This window comes from Nuphar pumila, chromosome 3, assembly GCF_984573655.1.
Source record: "Nuphar pumila chromosome 3, dmNupPumi1.hap1.1, whole genome shotgun sequence".
Lineage (NCBI taxonomy): Eukaryota > Viridiplantae > Streptophyta > Magnoliopsida > Nymphaeales > Nymphaeaceae > Nuphar > Nuphar pumila.
In genome coordinates, this window is record NC_143251.1 from 122,289,298 (window position 1) to 122,306,747 (window position 17,450).

General features: G+C 37.1%; 1 protein-coding gene across 1 annotated transcript; it reads left to right on the forward strand.

Annotated features, from left to right (window-relative positions):
* The first annotated feature begins 3,531 nt into the window (after positions 1-3,531).
* Positions 3,532-7,149, forward strand: LOC149843562 (carbonic anhydrase 2-like). Its single transcript, XM_090000928.1, has 7 exons — positions 3,532-3,605; positions 3,988-4,036; positions 4,900-5,016; positions 5,129-5,182; positions 6,244-6,329; positions 6,767-6,872; positions 6,991-7,149. Exons 1-7 carry the CDS (start codon positions 3,532-3,534, stop codon positions 7,147-7,149), a joined length of 645 nt encoding a protein of 214 aa, XP_089857054.1.
* The last annotated feature ends 10,301 nt before the right edge of the window (positions 7,150-17,450 follow it).

The window sequence follows — 17,450 nt, forward strand, 5'->3', positions numbered from 1 at the left end:
GCTCATACCAAAAATATTTAAAACCCTGAGGCTTATTTTTTTTTTGGAATTAAGGGAAAAAACTTAGCTCTCAAATAAAAATTTTCCTTTGTTTAATTTGTAAACACCCAACAGCAAGAGTCAAGATTTTTTTTTTTAAAGGCAAGCTAAGGTTAGGCAGGCCCCTACCAGATATCTCTTAAACATGCCTATGTGGCCGAGGGATTCAAACCTGTGCCTTCAGCTTGGCACAAGACCCCGCTTACCACATGGGATATCACCTCGGTGGTAAGAGTCAAGATCACCACAGTTACCAGAAAAAGAAATGGATATAGTGGAAGAGGAGAAGTAAGCGATAACAAAGTAGTATGATATACAACTATGAAGCTATTGCGCAAGTGCATGAAAAATGAAAATGAAACACATAAAAAGCAATATGAAGTGTGAGCGAGAGCGAGAGCAAATAAGAAATGACATAGAACTCAAGTATAAAACCAATATGTAAGCCGGGTATGGTTTGTGAAATTTCATACCAGAAGCGAGTCCGACCCAAGTTCTGATTAAGACACATGATTTTTTAATAAAAAAAGATTAAACATTATTATTTTAACAGGTATAGGCTGGGTTCACTTCATATAATCCTTGTAAGACCTAGGTACGATCGATGGATTATGTTTAACTTAAAAAAATGTGATTCTTGTGTTTTTGGTTTCTTGTATTGTCCTTTGAAATTGAAAGATATCGTTTCATCATGGTAAAAACAAAAGTGTAAATGTTTTAAGCTACATCACAAAGACACATGGACACGAGGACGTGTGACACGGGTTTGAATTGTAAGTTTGATTTTTTTTTTTTAGAAAATATGACACAAGGACACCAAATTTTTAAAAAATTAATTAATGAAAAATATTTTTATATATTTTAATGTAAAATGCATTTTATTAAAATAAAACTTTAAAATATTAATATAATATTAAAATATTATAAGTACATGTCAGTGTTTTTGTCCACACGCTCGAGCATGTCCGCTTGTATCCGACGATGAATCGAACACGCAACCTTCTGATCTGGGGCTCCGCTGGTCTGGTAGGAGCAGTTAGTGCCCGTCACCTTGTGTTGGGACGTTGCAAGTTCCATTTGCTTGACAGTTTTTAAGAAGACAAAAGCTCATATCTAAAAAAATTTAAAAACCTGAGGCTTATATTTTTGTAATTAAGGGCAAAATCTTAGCTCTTAAATAATTTTTTTACTTTCATTTTGTATAGGCCAGGTCTGGTTCAAGTAATCATTATAGATTTTTTTTATAGTGGACATGATCAGACCTGGGTTCGAACCTAGTACCTGCACCTTAAAGTCAGATTCGGGTTCGGATTTACCTGGGTCCGAACCAGATCCGACCCCTTGACACCCCAACCTCTGATGCTTAAAGGTAGGCACATAAAACGGCCATTATTTGGATCATGTTAGACAAGAAAGGGTCAGCTTGAGCTAAGCACAAGCTACGCATGGTTAGTTGAAAACAATAGTTTAAATTGTGGCCTTGTGGGGAGTTGTTTCAACCACCTCCTAGATTTTGATACAAGCAAGAAAAGTTCAAGCCTTCATAAAATGGTAGGTTAATTCATTCAATTTAATATATTATTTAATTTTCTTTTTCAGGTTCATCATATTTAAAGGCATCTTAAGTTTGAGATTTTGGAGACTTATTCACTTACCTTTGCTTGTTTGCTTTGCCTAACAGGAAACAATTGAATACCAAGACGCCGTTGCCAGCCCAACCAAGGGGATCAGGTAACCATTTATTGTCTGCCTTAACATTAGAATATTAATAAAGGTATTAGATTCATACTTTATTATTCTCAATATTTATGAAAACACCATACTCCTAGTCTAGACTAAGGTACTATGTGGCTTTTAATAATACCCCTTAGACATTATCCAAAAATAATAATAATCATAAACTCAGCTGCACATTCTAGTATTAGGCAATTACAGGCAATATTTTAAAGAGTGAAGGCATGTTAGATCATAGTTAACAATATATGGGATGACAACATAATCTTTTTCACAAGGCTAGAGAATGAACACAAGACACACACATTAACAATTTTTTTTTTAAAATGTTTTCTGAAAAAAAAAACTCTTTGGTCCAAAAGAATATGGTTTCTGCAAATGCTTCAGGGAAAAAAGCAGGATTGCATTCATCTTTTGGGTTTTGAGAGTTTTATAAAAAAAACTGCTTTAAATTAGGTTTTACTAAAGATAACCTCAATACCCCCAGAGACTTGTGAAATATTTTTGTGATGTAATTTCTCCAGTCTATGCACATTTTTTCACTAAAAGAAGCTAATTTCTGGAGCAATTGATACTACTGCGGCACTGCCTATGATATATATATACATGCCTAACACTTTTTGGGCCTACAGGCTGCCTACCAGGATTTGGAAAGATTTTTTCTATTTTTCTAAAATTTGACCATACAAATGTGATCTACATGACGGATTTTATAGAAATAGACTCTTGAATCATCCGATTCTGACACACAGTTAGGTTTTTATAAGATTTAAAAATCAATGGTCTATAATTTTCAAAAACATTCAATGCTTAAAAAATCACTTTTAGAAAAAAAAACATGATCCAAGTATTATTTCCTAGCAAATCGTGCGTCAGATTTGCAAAAAACAACCTGAAAACCCTTATCACTTGTAGTAGGTTGGTGGTAGGCTCAAAAAGTGTTAGACAGCTATCGCTTTTCCTATATATATAAATATAAATAAGAATGATAGGGTGCTCCTGGAGCACTTACAACCATCTAATAGAAACTTAAAATTTTCAAAATTTTTGAGCTTTTTCCTATAGATATGATCTACAATCATTATTGAGTCAAAAACAAATTTTGGATCATGTGATTATGGCATACATGTAGGTTTTTTAAGATCTTCAAAAATCAACGGCTTACAATGTAACAAAATTTTATGACTTAAAAAACCTATTTTTGTTTTTTAGGTAAAAAATGATCCACAACATGATTCCTATCAAATAATCTATGTTAAGTACATCTGTAAGGTTTGATAGAGAAGATGCAACCTTTTTTTTTTATTTTTAACCTGAAGAAACCGCACCCGAGACAAAGACCTGGTAGCACTGACTCATCCATACCTACGGTCGTCGTGCCGGCAGCGTAAAACTCCGAGGCTAGAACCTCTGCCCCCGGGGCCTATGCTATGCATTGGCTTGCGCAGAGGGGCGACATCTATGAGAATCGAACCTTAACTGCCCGAGACGATGCAACCTACAACGATGATTTCTTGTATGTGAGAGTAAGTGCTCCTGTGTGTGTGCGCGCGCGCGCGCCATTCTCGACCTTTCATCACTTTAGTGCATTGACATGCATCAATGTGGTTGCTAACTCAAGTACTCATTGGAACTTGAAAGCAGACAATGAAGCGCGGATCTTACTGAACAAACACCAGGGTTTGTTCATCAACTACACTTTCTTACATAAGTTTTTTTTTTCGTTTTCAATACAGTCTCTCAGTGAGCAAATTTACCATGGCCGGAATGCAAGGGAACCCATTGGACAGACTGAGCCAAGGATTTGAACACTTTAAGAAGGAAGTCTATCAGTTAAGTATCAGTATTGTATCTTTGTTCGAAAAATTCTTGATATCTACACTTCCTAGCTTCTGTAAGTTCAACATATTGTTCTACAAGATCTTGGTTTAGAAACAAAATCACCCTTAATTAGCTCCATACTGAATTTTGATATGTAGTGCTCTTCAATTTTCCCTTTGTTTTTAAGGATTCTATTCGTATGGGTATCTAAAAAGTTACATGAATTGAGGCATTCTTCTTGAAACCCATTGATGTTTCTACTAATTATTCTAATGCCACAATGAACATGGATATAGAAACACCATGTTTCATGAACTTTGTCATGTTATATATGATCTCTAGCTTGTATGCATTTTCTTGTTTAATTTAGCTGCAAACTGCTGATTCTTTCAGGAAACAACCTGAGGTTTTCCAGGCGCTGACAAAAGGGCAAAGCCCCAAGGTATGATTACGGGATTGCCTTGTTAACTTCATCTAAAAATGGCCACATACACCTAGAGTGAGACCTAGCTTAGGGTCTCATTGGGTTGTGAACCAGAGACCTGTTAAATCCATATGTGAATCAAACATGTGGAATCCAACTAGAAAAGTGGTTGGATCTAATCAGATAAATTGCATTTGTTCATAATCTGGATTGAACACACATTTTGGATATGTTCAAGTTAAAATTTGACCAATAAAGTACAATGACAGCCTATACCCATATCCAGAATTGAAGAAATATGGGCCTGTCCGGGACCAATCATGGGATTGAAATTAATTTGGATGTTATGCCCCTAATTCAGGCTTGGTTGGGTTCAAGTAAAATTTGGTTTATGGACTTTTTGATATTTAACCGCCCTCAGGATCAGAGACCTAGCTGCTCTGGCTCTGCCTGCCATACTTACGGTCGCTGTCCTGACAAGGTAAAACTCCGTGGGCTTACTCCTTGCCCCCAGGGAGTCGTCATGCTTTGGCTTGCGCAAGGGGTGATGCCCATGGGATTGGTTTATGGGCTTGAAATTACCAATTCTATTATGCAATCTTGAGGAGTTTGAGAAAGAATCTTTTGGCCCATTGGCTTCAAAAACAGCTAGTGGATCTTGATGGTCAGAATATCGTGATTTTTAAACCAGATCCAATGCCTTGGCTAAGCAAGTGCTGGGCTCCCGCATCCAAACATGCTCTTCCTAAATTGTGTCAAATCAATCGAAAACAATACTCAAGTCTATTTTGTATTAATTTGAACAGTAGATTATATAGGCCCTTATAGTTTCAATAACTTACTTTTTTTTTCTTTTTCTTTTTTGAACTTCTTTGTTCCAGTACATGATCTTTGCTTGCTCAGACTCCAGGGTGTGCCCCTCTCACATTATGCAGTTGCAGCCAGGGGAAGCTTTCATGTTTAGAAATATCGCAAACATGGTGCCTCCATATGACAAGGTAAGCGACCAGACAAGTTTTTTGCATATCATTTTCAATAAATAAAAATTCAAGGTTCTTTTTTTTTATTAGTGATTATTTCACTATTATCTTTTGGTCTTATTGGCTATAGACAAGATACAGTGGGGTCGGTGCTGCTATAGAATATGCAGTTCTTCATCTCAAGGTATGCATCTTCCTGCTTGCCTGGTGAAGGTGATGTTGCAAAGCTTCCATCAGTTTAATAGAAAAATGTTGTACAATTCACATAAAAGCTCAGAAATATTATGAAAAAAAGAAAGGAAAAGGAATGACTTAGAGGGAAGAGCGTAGAAATCAAATGCTTTAAATATCCATGCAGTTGAAACAATTCTCATAATCAACTTGTAATTCTCTAAAGTATTCATCCCCTTGATCATTTCCACAAAGTTTGATAGACTTGGATCAATTCTTTATTTCCTCTCAGGAAAAAATACTATAAAATTACAATTTCAGAGGAATGTCAAGGATTTTGATGTGATTACATTGAACTTTAAGAGTTAATAATAATATCAATAGTGCCATATCATTGTATTAACCACAATCTTTAATATTGAAAATAATGCTAATGAAGATGTAGCAGTAGCAGCAGTAATTTGAGAATGAATAATATATTCTAGGCATTGAATAAAACAAATAATTAGAACGTATAGTAATGCCACATTGTACTGAACATCAACTTCATTGGCAGACGATCATTAAATTAGCATGGCTATGTGCATATATCATAATTACTTCTTTCATTTATAGCTATTTTTCATTCTTAGAAATTTTTTAGTTCAAACATTTAACTCTTATAAGTTAGGTGCAAGAACTCATCTATGATCCTCTATTACATCGACGCATTCTTGTCCACATTCTAATTATTTGCCATTTAAATTGAGGGCATTTATCAAGTTCCATTTGCCTACTTATTCAACACATTCTTCTTAGATATTACTGTATATTTTTGTTTTTATGACGGGGACTCCTACTAGGATGTTAGAATAATGCCTCAGGTGGGTTTGTACTCAGTGGACCAGCTCCCTGTAGTTAAAACTCTGAGTACTAACCCCTTTATCCATTAGGAAAGTGCTCCCAAAATTTACTGTATATGAACAAAGAGAACCTCATCTAAAAAGAAAATTGATTTGAACCCAAATGAGGTTCCAATCAATCCTTTTGTTCAAGCATTTTCTAATAAATGTCTTCCTCTTTATTTTGGTGAAGGTGGAGAATATAGTAGTAGTCGGTCACAGCTGTTGTGGTGGCATAAAAGGCCTCATGTCCATCAAAGACGATGGCACCACTAGCAGGTAATTAGACAAGGCCGAAGCATTCTTCTATTAAAAGTACAATGTTATATTTAGCCAAGCACTATATATGCAACACAATGTTAGTGATATTTTGTTGAGAAATAGAAAAATCATTTATTTAATTTAGTGAATCAATAAGGAAAATAAAAAGTATTTTAACAGCTAACAAGGGCAAAGTTGTTTTAGTTGGTAGAACTATTTACTTGCGATTTTAGAGAATCTGACTTTGTGGGTAGATAAAGAATGATCCAGATATGCAGCTTAGTAGTAATATCTAATTTCTAAGAGGAGCCAGTCTTGGATTTTTACTGCTATGAAGATCAATATGGGTTCTTGAACTACATCTGCATCTGACCTGATGTTAGACAGATCACCAGACCTTAATATTTCAACCAACCATCACACAGTGCTCAGATGAAATGCTATGGTGTTTTCAGTGACTTCATTGAGGACTGGGTGAAGATCTGCTCTCCTGCCAGGGAAAAGGTGAAGACCGAACATGCCCAACTCTCCTTTGCTGAACAGTGCGCCAAGTGCGAAGTGGTACTTTCCTTCTTTCTCAACACTCATCAGAGAGAGAGAGAGAGAGAGAGAGAGAGAGAGATTTCAAAAGACTAGTTCGATCATCATGAAGTTTTGGTTGGTTGGTTTGAGTGTGCAGGAAGCAGTGAATCTGTCTGTGAACAACCTGCTGTCCTACCCCTTTGTGAAGGAACATGTTGCAAACAAAAGTTTGTCCCTGTATGGAGGCTACTACAACTTCGTTGATTGCGCATTTGACCTGTGGGAGGTCGATCAAGGCTGCGCACGTGCGGTGTGATGCTGCCAGACCACCAACTATTGCACCTCTGCTTGTGGATTTCACAAAGTTTGAGACTCTTTTTTCTTCTTTGCTAATCGAATAATGATATGCCTCTCTTTATTGAGAGAGAAAATATAAAAAATTGACATTGCTGTGACTCCACACCCTTTTGATAAGAGGGTGGTCATGAATCATTTTTGGCCTGTTGTTTATGTGCCTTCATCTTTTTTTGTTTGCATCATGAGCTAGTAGCTTCTTCTATTCCTACTATCACCACCATTTTTTTTTATTTTAGATAATCAAGAAAAAAACTCATCACTGACCACACATTGCCAGCCTCCTGTTGGTGAAACCTTTGATTTTCCCCTCTTCCCACAGGGGAGTACACCCAGTTTCGACCTTGCAACAAGGGATGCCAACTTGTGACCACGCGTCAACTTGATGGCATTCACAAGTTGCCTCTACCAAACGATCTAAGTCCTTAAACTAGTTCTGGTTTGGGCCCTTTAGTGTGACAACTTTCCAAGTGCTTGATTGAGGTGGCGCAATATGCCCAACCAACCTGACCCACGCTGCTTGGCAATCTTGACAAGGTTTGCAAGATACTTGCATTTTACAGTACGTGCACGCCTCGTAATTCTCCCCACATGAAAGCATGTAGAGACTGAGGGCTCTCAAATTGGTTTCTCTGACTCACTTTCCAACTGAGTTTGTCAGTGTGGATCCATGAATCGCATTAGCTTGGATCTGTACTTTCATTGTGGTTCAGCCTATTCACATCTTTGCAGTACGCAGGTCCTTATAACCTGAGCAAGAAATGACATGTTTTACATATAAGTGGTCTAGTCTAAGTGCTAGCTAGTAAGCTGGACCCAATCTGAATCCAAGCCTTGGAGGGAAACCGAGTCCAATCCAACTAGGACTAACAGTGTGGGCTCACCCTGTCTAGTGCCTAGGGTTCTGTTAAAATTTATGCAGGTTTTCCATCGTCCATGTGTGTACGAGAGAGAGAGAGAGAGAGAGAGAGAGGTGGGGGTTTGCTGACATGTTAGTTACAAACTACACGGCTTGTCAGCTACTAGGATGGGCCTTCTTTGAATACTAGATGAACTACGGGTGTGAAAAAGAGGGAATATCATGGTTGTAAGCATTTAGGATTGATACTTCCATCAAAACAAGACCAAATCCTCACTCATAATAGACAGTCATTATATAGGTAGGGGTCCTGCCTTAACCCAGCATTGCTCATAAATGGAAAAAAACAATAGACAGCCATTTGCATTCCAAAAAAATAGAATCTAACTTCACTGCAACAAAAAATACATAAATAAGCAGAATAAAGCAAACACCATGCCGCATGATTTAAAAAGTAAAAAAACTTCTGACAACAAGCCACTTGTGATGAAAAAAGGTTCTTTTAAATAGAGAAATAAACTTAGAAGCATACAGTAAAAGGCCAATAAAAAAATTTCTTTCCCAGGTTTTCCCTTGTTTGCTTTAAAGTTGAAACTATCTTTGTAACGACCCTAACTCCGACTTGTTAAAAAGTGATAATTTTTTTTAAACAATTGCGAAAACAATCCCAGAGACCCAAAGCCTTACAGTCGTAACCACATCAACAACCACAAGGGATCATACATTACCAATACCGAAAGCAATCCAATTTTATTCAATATGAAAAGTCTAGTGACATGAACATGAAAAATAATTATAATAGCCAAAATTAAGAATAGGTCTCTAAAGTAGAGCCCTTTTGTCCAAACTGACCGTGAGTCTAGCAGTCATGTAGCCCTCATGGCATCCTAGAGTAGCAAGTCTCATCACTGAGTCTCAGTAACTATGAAAAACATAAAAAGCAGGGTGTCAGAATGCAAGATCTTGCGTACAAATCCCTCTATCAACTTAAATAAGAATAAGATAATGCAAATGGAATTCACGCAGTATAATAGAGAAAATATAACAACTATCTCATGCTTCAAATGATCATTTATGCATTAAAAGAGCAAGAATTATGTAACCAGGAACATCATAATTCAAAAAAAGCAATAATGTTGCATGATCTAATACAGAATAATAAAATGCATGGATTCAATGCACATACATGAATAACTTATTAAGTTATTATTAGAGTTTTTTTTATATATGCATGTCTTTATTTAATGCTCATATTTTTGTTTATCTTATTATTATCATAACCTATGGATACTCAAAACGGGTAAACAATTCTTGAGTTTAAGTTGGACCCTCAGTTGTAGCTTAACATACAAATTGATATTTTAATACTGGGTTTTCTACTTGACCCTCAACCGACTTCAGGATTCAGCATCATTCATCGAAATATTAGAATTCAACATCTAATATTGGGACATTAAAGAAATCAACATCCACTAATGCAATTTTCTTGGTATACCAATGACCACAGTTGTGTCTACACACCATTCCCAGACAAAGTGGCGGAATCTTCCTAAAACAGTGGTCGGGCGGTGAACCACCTAATTAGGTTTAGGGGCACAAACTCACGCAGAGTTTTAGTATCCTCACGGTTCTCCAAAACCACAGTCCACAATTTTCACATTAAAGAAGAGACATCCAAAAAAACATTAATTACACTGTTTTCTCATTTATCTTTTCAGTTGAAATAATGCTTTATTTAAATTTTTTGTTTTGCAATTCAGCATGTAAAAGTCAAACATTTGTTTCATAATTTAATATGCAAAACTCATCACGAGACCACGGCCCGTTATCACATAAAACAGTATAATTTATTTAAAAATCCTAAGTTGATTTTTGTGATGCATAGACTAAACATAAAGCAACACATACTCAAGGCCCACACGTAAAGATGGCAATAGACCGGGGCGGGGGACGGGGTCTCCACCCCACCCCGTCTCAAGATTAGAACCTCCATCCCCGCATGGGGATGGATTTTAGCCTCCACCCCCACCTTCATCCCTGTTTCATGTCCTCCATCCCCGGTTCAAACGGGGATGAGGCGGGGCGGGGCTCCGTTTCCCCGTAGTCTATTGCCATCCTTTAGAAGGACTGGGGATGGGGCGGGGCGGGGCGGGGAAAAGTGTAAGTCCATCCCCGCCTCCATTTCCGAACGGGGATGGATTTTAACCTTTGTCCCCGCGTCCATCCCTGTTTTATACCCATCATCTCGGGTCCAAACGGGGCGAGGCGGGGCCCACTTTCCCCCATTCCATTGCCATCTCTACCCACACGGCCTACGGTGACCCAATTTGACCACTAACACATCAAAGGCAAAAACCATACAGAACATGCAACTATGAAATCATTCAATATGATTGGGTTATATATGAATAAGTCAATCTCTCATGTATAAGATCACATGATACAAAAATACAAATATCATTTTCCTTATTTTTCTCATGATCATTATGCACTAATCCATGTGATTAGGTAAGTGCCATAACAAAAATTCAATTTCCATAGTGTACATTTTTATTTCATGCATATGTAGGTAGACATCACTTTAAATGTCAAAGTATGCATAATCGACATACCTTGCCATTTTGCAAGCTCGGGGTACGACACTCGTACCTACCGAGGCCATACTATTGTTACCCGCACACGGGACAACATTGGTAGATATAGTATTACATTCAAATGTTTTCATGACATGTGCAACACTGTTCAGTAAATGTCATGTAAAAATCTGTATATGTAAAACTGCATATAATGTATGTCTATGTCTACATTTTCTTGCATGATACTAAACCCTTTTTAACATATATCAATCTAGAAATAACATGAGTCTTTCATTCAGGCGAATCTGGACTTTTATATCACAAGCGTGGGTAATCCGTGTCAATCTGGACAATGATAATACATTAAAGCAAAACATTATACAAGCTTAAATTTGCATATTTGTATGCACAGGCTGAGTGTTTATCCATCAAAAAGCTAAACATATAACAAGGAAAAATTGAATGTTTTAACATGCAAAAATCAACATGTGAATTTTCAACATGCATAAATTCTCGAAACAATAACAAGCAACCCAATATATATATATATATATATATATATATATATATATATATATATATATATATATATATGTGTGTGTGTGTGTGTGTGTGTGTGTGTGTGTGTGTGTGTTTAAATGGCTTGGCTCAGCCTACTCAGGTCGGCTGGCCCAGCCTGACAGACCCTGTTTAGCCCAGCCGAACCCAATTCGGCTGGGCCTAATAGGCATCTATAACTGTCTAGCCCAAACTCCTTTTGGTTGGGTTTGACAGGGCCGTTGTTAGTAAAAAAAAAGTAACACACACACACACACACACACACACACACACACACACATATATATATATATATATATATATATATATATATATATATATATATATATATATATATATTTCTTTGAAATGATTATAGCCCACCTGCCAGCCAAACCCAGTTTGGTTGGTCTTGACAGGCTGTCAAACAACCCCAGCCGACATTGGTTCGGCTAGGACTAGCCATCATCGTCTAGCCCTGTTGAACCTGGTTCAGCTGAGACTGACAGGCCCTATAGTTACCCAGCTGAACCGGATTCAGCGAGACCTGCAAAAATGTTGTAGAATAATAAAAAAGAAATATCTTTTATTATTATTTATATATATATTTTGCTTGCAGACACCTGGCCCAGCCAAACCCAGTTTGGCTAGGTCTATTCCCTGCTAAGACTTACCCAGCCAACACAGTTGGTTGGGTCTGTGCCATGCTAATATTCACCCAGCCAACACAATTGGCTGGGTCCATCCATAGGCATATGCCCTGCTAAGGCTTACCCAGCCAACATAGTTGGCTGGGTCCAGCCGCATGCATATGTGCAAAAACAAAATCATAACAGAAACAAAAATCCATTTTCAACACATGAACTTACACAATATATGCTTTATCAACCCATGATCTAAACGCACAAAAATGGAAATATGTAAAGAGTTTGAACTATGGCAATATAACACATCTCAGTATATGTATTATTTTTTGCAGATTTCACATTCTCTTTGCAATGAATATTAATTCTAGCATACTTTGTGCATTGAACATCAACCTTATCAATCCCAGATTTAACATTCATTAAGCATCGAATAACCATTTTATAAAACACAGATTCATTATGCATTGGATGATACTCCTATAGATCACCAATTTAGCAATTAATGCGCATTGAATATCAACTTTATAAATCATAGATTCTTTAAGAACTAAATAAGAACTTTATAAATCACCGTATAACAGATTTGGGTCAGATCTGCATATGGAAGCCATGGCAGATTTGTTTCAAGACTGCATCATGTGTGTGTGTCGGATCTGTCCAGATCAGCCCACACTACGTGTGGCCGATCTCTACAAATCTATTTTCTTGTAAAAGTGGACAGATCTGCATACAAATTCATGTATCCAGATTTCTTTTTTTTACAGATTTGACTTTCATGAAATAGGAATCAATAACGAGATATCAAAGATGAATGAATGGGATTCATACTTCGTAAAATCCGATTTACATCCTCGTTTTCTCATTTGAGAAGAGAGAAGAGTTCGTATCTTTTTCTGAGATGTGAAAAGAATCTCACGTTCTTCTTCCTCCCTTCTTCTTCCTCTTCTTCTCACGTCTCTCTCTTTCTCTCTTTGTGTGTCTTTCTCTCCCTCTCTTTCTTTCCCCTTTTTTTTTCTTTTTATTGAGGAAGCCCTAGAGGTGATGCCCCTTTAGGGTTTCCCCATCTGGTGGGTTGGAATTAGAGTCTCACTCTATCTCCAAATCCCACCTTCCCCATTTTTCTTCAACCATTTTTGTTAACTTTTTAAAACCCTTTTTACTACTTTCACTTTTTTACTAATTGCTCTTCTTTACCCCGCTTTACTTACCTTTTTCTTTTCTCATTCCATGGTTAGGGTAGAATCTTCTCAAGAATAACTATAAGGTAAGTTTTGAAATTCTAAATTAATACTTATTAAATAATGAATTAATTATTTATGACTTATTTCTTACTAAATAAGCATCCAGAAGCTTCCAGAGGGTATCTTATCCTTCTGGAGGCCTTTTTAACTTTAATTTAACTTTTAATTTAATATAAAAATGAATTTGCAGCTATATCATTGTTGGGTATGGGTTTGGATCTAGATCCAAGATCCAAATCCATATCCAAACCCCATTTGCATCCTGGGCCAGATCAAATCCTAATTAATGTTGGGTCTTGGATAGAGTCCAGATTCATGTTAATTTGGGTCAAAGACAATGGGAATCAATAACGAGACATCAAAGGTGAATTAATCAGATTCATACTTCGTAGAATCCGATTTACATCCTCATTTTCTCATTTGAGAAGAGAGAAGGGCCCGTACCTTTTCCGAGATGTGAAAAGAATCCCACGTTCTTCCTCCTCCCTTCTTCTTCCCAGGTTTCTTTCTCTCTCTCTCTCTATGGCTTTCTCTCTCTCTCCCTCTCTTTCTTTCTCCTTTCTTTTTCTTTTTATTGAGGAAGCCCCTAGAGGTGACGCCCCTCTAGGGTTTCCACGTATGGTGGGCTGGAATTAGAGTTTCACTCTATCTCCAAATCCCACCTTCCCCATTTTTCCTCAACCATTTTTTTTTAGTTTTTAAAACCCTTTTTACTACTTTTCCTTTTTCACTAATTGTTCCTCTTTACCTTGTTTTACTTACCTTTTTCTTTTCTCATTCCATGGTTAGGGTAGAATCTTTTCAAGAACAACTATAAGGTAAGTTTTGAAATTCAAAATTACTACCTATTAAATAATAAATTAATTATTTATGACTTATTTCTTACTAAAGCATCCAGAAGCTTCTAGAAGGTATCTTATCCCTCTGGGGGCCTTTTTAACTTTTAATTTAATATAAAAATAAATTTGCAGCTATATCATTATTGGGTATGGGTTTGGATCTAGATCCAAGATTCAAATATATATATCCAAACTCATTTAGATCCTGGGCTGGATCAAATCTTAATTAATTTTGGGTCTTGGACAGAGTCCAGATCCATGTTGATTTGGGTCAAAGACATTAGATTCAACCTGATCCAAATCCGGACCTGTTGAAAAAAAAAACTATTTTCGGGCCAACCGTAGCTCGGATTGGAAAAAGTAAAATATCGTTAGACTCGGGATTTCGAGACACATCTAACGGCACATACTTTGAATTTTGTTTTCGAAGTTCACCCAAATTTAACTTGCATTTTGCTTAAAATTCGCTTGAATTTAAAGGTTGAAAATAAAACGTTTTCTCACCTTTTAATTGACTCGTTTAGACCTTATTGATGAGACCTGGGTCGATTCCATACTCAAAGAACACAGGCCTATTATCGAGGTTTACCCGATTTTTTTCTTCTATACTTAGCACAAGATATTACAATCTGGCCCTTGATTGTCTTCATAAGTCTCACTCTGACGACCTGTTCATCATCATCAGAACCCATCATATCAGCCTCTAGTTCTTGCAGATTGTCCATCACGGTTAACTGTAACCTACCTCTACATCAATGAGCATCCCTCGAACTGAACCAAGACTGCTGGGTACTAGTTCACGGCCTTTGAAAATGGTCGATCTTGGACGATGAATTATAGAAGCTATTACTGATAAGTAACCATTAGATGGAAATGTGAGGCAGATTCCGGAGTTGATGGAACCATAACATGAAGCTTGTGATTACATGAAAGGTGGAATAAGTAAATGAAAGTTATACGTTAGGCTGTTAGCAACAGAATCCATGTTAGTTGAAGGAATATTGAAAAGTCATGAGCAACTTCGATGGTTCATTTGACTTTAGATTGGTTGTCAACTGAAAGCAGATGCCTTTAATGGCTAATGTAATTGCAAATCAAGTAGCAAGGACATCAAGATATAAAAGTAAATATGGAATCCGTCCATACTGTAAATCTCAGGCACTCACAAACACATGCACACACTACACGACTCACAATTTTACATGGTTTGGTTTAGGGTAAACCTACATCCACGGTGAAATACTCTCTTTCTCAACGTTTTCCAAAGGAAAAGAGAGGTTATAAATCAAGCACCAGGATTGGAAGGACGAGAAGACGAGTTACTGAGGAACTCCAATCCAAAGATTGGCAGATATCCAAGACCATTGCACAGTCAACTCCCATTTCATAGATCACGTGAGCCATCTCATAGAATGAAAATAAAAAACTGAAACAACTCTTAATGAAACCAATAAAAAACCGGTTATCTCCCCAATAAGTGTTACAAGCTGGTTTCGAGGCTCCATACCCAGATCAAATGGGTCTGGATATGGTTCAGGCCCAATTTTCACCTCCTGAGATCGGATCGGGTCGGGTCGGGTCGGGTCTGGTTTTTTACCTAGATCAGACTCAAACCCGATATTTTGGTCCCATTAATGTTGAACAAACCCAAACTTAGCCTAATTGAGCCCCGATGAAGCTCAAACTTAGTTTTAGACAGAGTCAAATCCAAATCCAACTACTTTATGGATCTGGATCAAGTATAAACCAAACCTATTATCCCTCAAACTTGATCCAAGCTCTGTCCTACCTTATTTCGGGTCCGGCCACTCATAATATACCCAATCCTATCATGATCCAATTAAATCTTAACCACCCCCATTGTGCAGACCACTTGAACCCTAACCCAAATAATGATCCAAAATCTCTTAATGAATCTAAACCTCTTTTAGTGGATCTCCTTGAACCCATTGTAAGCCCCAAAACCCCACACCAAGAAAACCCTAGTTTAGGCTTAAGCTCGTATCCAATTGATCCAATCCAAAGTGAACTTTCTCATAACCTACTTATACTTAAATCTATTATGGATCCAAACTTTAATAACCAAACCTAAAATCATCTTATATCCATCATGCCTCTAACCCAAGCCTGCTCCAAACTTTTAACTTGCCTAAATCGAATCAGTATCAGTTTTCACGATTAGCTATGGATGAGGTTCCTCCGTGGATCCAGATTTTGACACAATTGTTTGCACCAGATTCGTTTGACATGTTTCACTTCGAAGGCATCTCATATGATTATAGTTGGTTTGGAAAGAGCATACCTTGTTTTCTTACACCTCTTAGAGTTTGAAGGGCATGTGATTGTTTATATTGAATATTGTACATGCATGACATGAACAATAGAACAGAATTGAAAAAAACGCAAGTAGAATCCAGCCGTGTGGGCAAGTCTTCTCCAACTTAAAGAGAATGATGCAGGAGCGAGAGTGAGTTGCCATCGGGTCTACCGGGTCCATTGAGATCCATTTTCATTATTTGGATTTTTTTTTGTATTTATTTAGTTTGGATCTTAGTTTAGGATCATGTTTTGAATTTTATTTCACATCCGATCTATTTCAAATCTATATTAGTTCGAGTCATGTTTGGATCATAGTATCGGATTGGATCTATCTTAGATCCATATTATCTAAGGTTTCTTTATTGTTTGTTATAAATATTAATTGTAGAGAGACCTAATGTCACAAATGAATGAGTAATTTTTTTTATTATTTTTCTGATTTTTCTGTTATTTTGCATGTTTTCTTAGTTTTGTAGCTGTACTAGGGTGCCAATTCTTGCAGGGTTCAGGAGATATCTTCCCACTTGTTGCGTCAAAGTGTCAAACAGACAAAGGTTGTAATTGTTGGTGCTACACGACACCATGTGGTGCACGTTAGATATGCTTTCCAACTCTAACAGGTCCAAGATGGATTAATTGGACCCTCCCCATGTTGGGACAAGGGGTGGTCTCATCCAGACAATTCATAGGCTTTCCCCTAGCAAAGGCTATGACACGTTGAAATTGTGTTTCAAAATTATTCTTTTATCGAGCTTAATCTCTTGACCGTATTCGACTTAACTTTGAACAAGCCACCTAGCTTAGCTGAGCTCATGGTTGTGCCTGTTTTGACTTCAATTTTTTATACTTTTATAAATTAGTTGTTAGAGGAAGAATTGATTGTTGACCGTTAAACAAATGAGTTAACCGTTATGTGACGGCACTTAATTGAGTTGGTTCGTTACCTGACAGTTGGGATCAAGTTTTGGAGGGCCCTTTCGCAGCAAGAATACAGTCGGCTCAATGCCCTGTTATCAGGTTATGCCCGGCCTCAAACTGGGTAGTGACGTTACCAACTCTATGCATTGATCCAGAACACATGATGGGTCTTCACGGTGGCATCCTTATATATGCATTATAACAAACACACATTTTCTCCCAGATTCTTGTAACATTGTAACTCTCTTTGCTAATGCAAATAATATTCGCTCTAAAAAAAAATGAGCATTTTCAGACATTAAAGTGAGATTTATTCAAAATCCGAAG

Excerpts from the sequence above, each read along its gene's own strand:
- LOC149843562 (XM_090000928.1), top strand. The coding sequence starts at position 3,532 with ATGGCCGGAATGCAAGGGAACCCATTGGACAGACTGAGCCAAGGATTT. Across the intron at positions 6,330-6,766 it reads GACGATGGCACCACTAGCAG|TGACTTCATTGAGGACTGGG; the intron begins GTAATTAGACAA and ends TGGTGTTTTCAG. Across the intron at positions 6,873-6,990 it reads AGTGCGCCAAGTGCGAAGTG|GAAGCAGTGAATCTGTCTGT; the intron begins GTACTTTCCTTC and ends TTGAGTGTGCAG.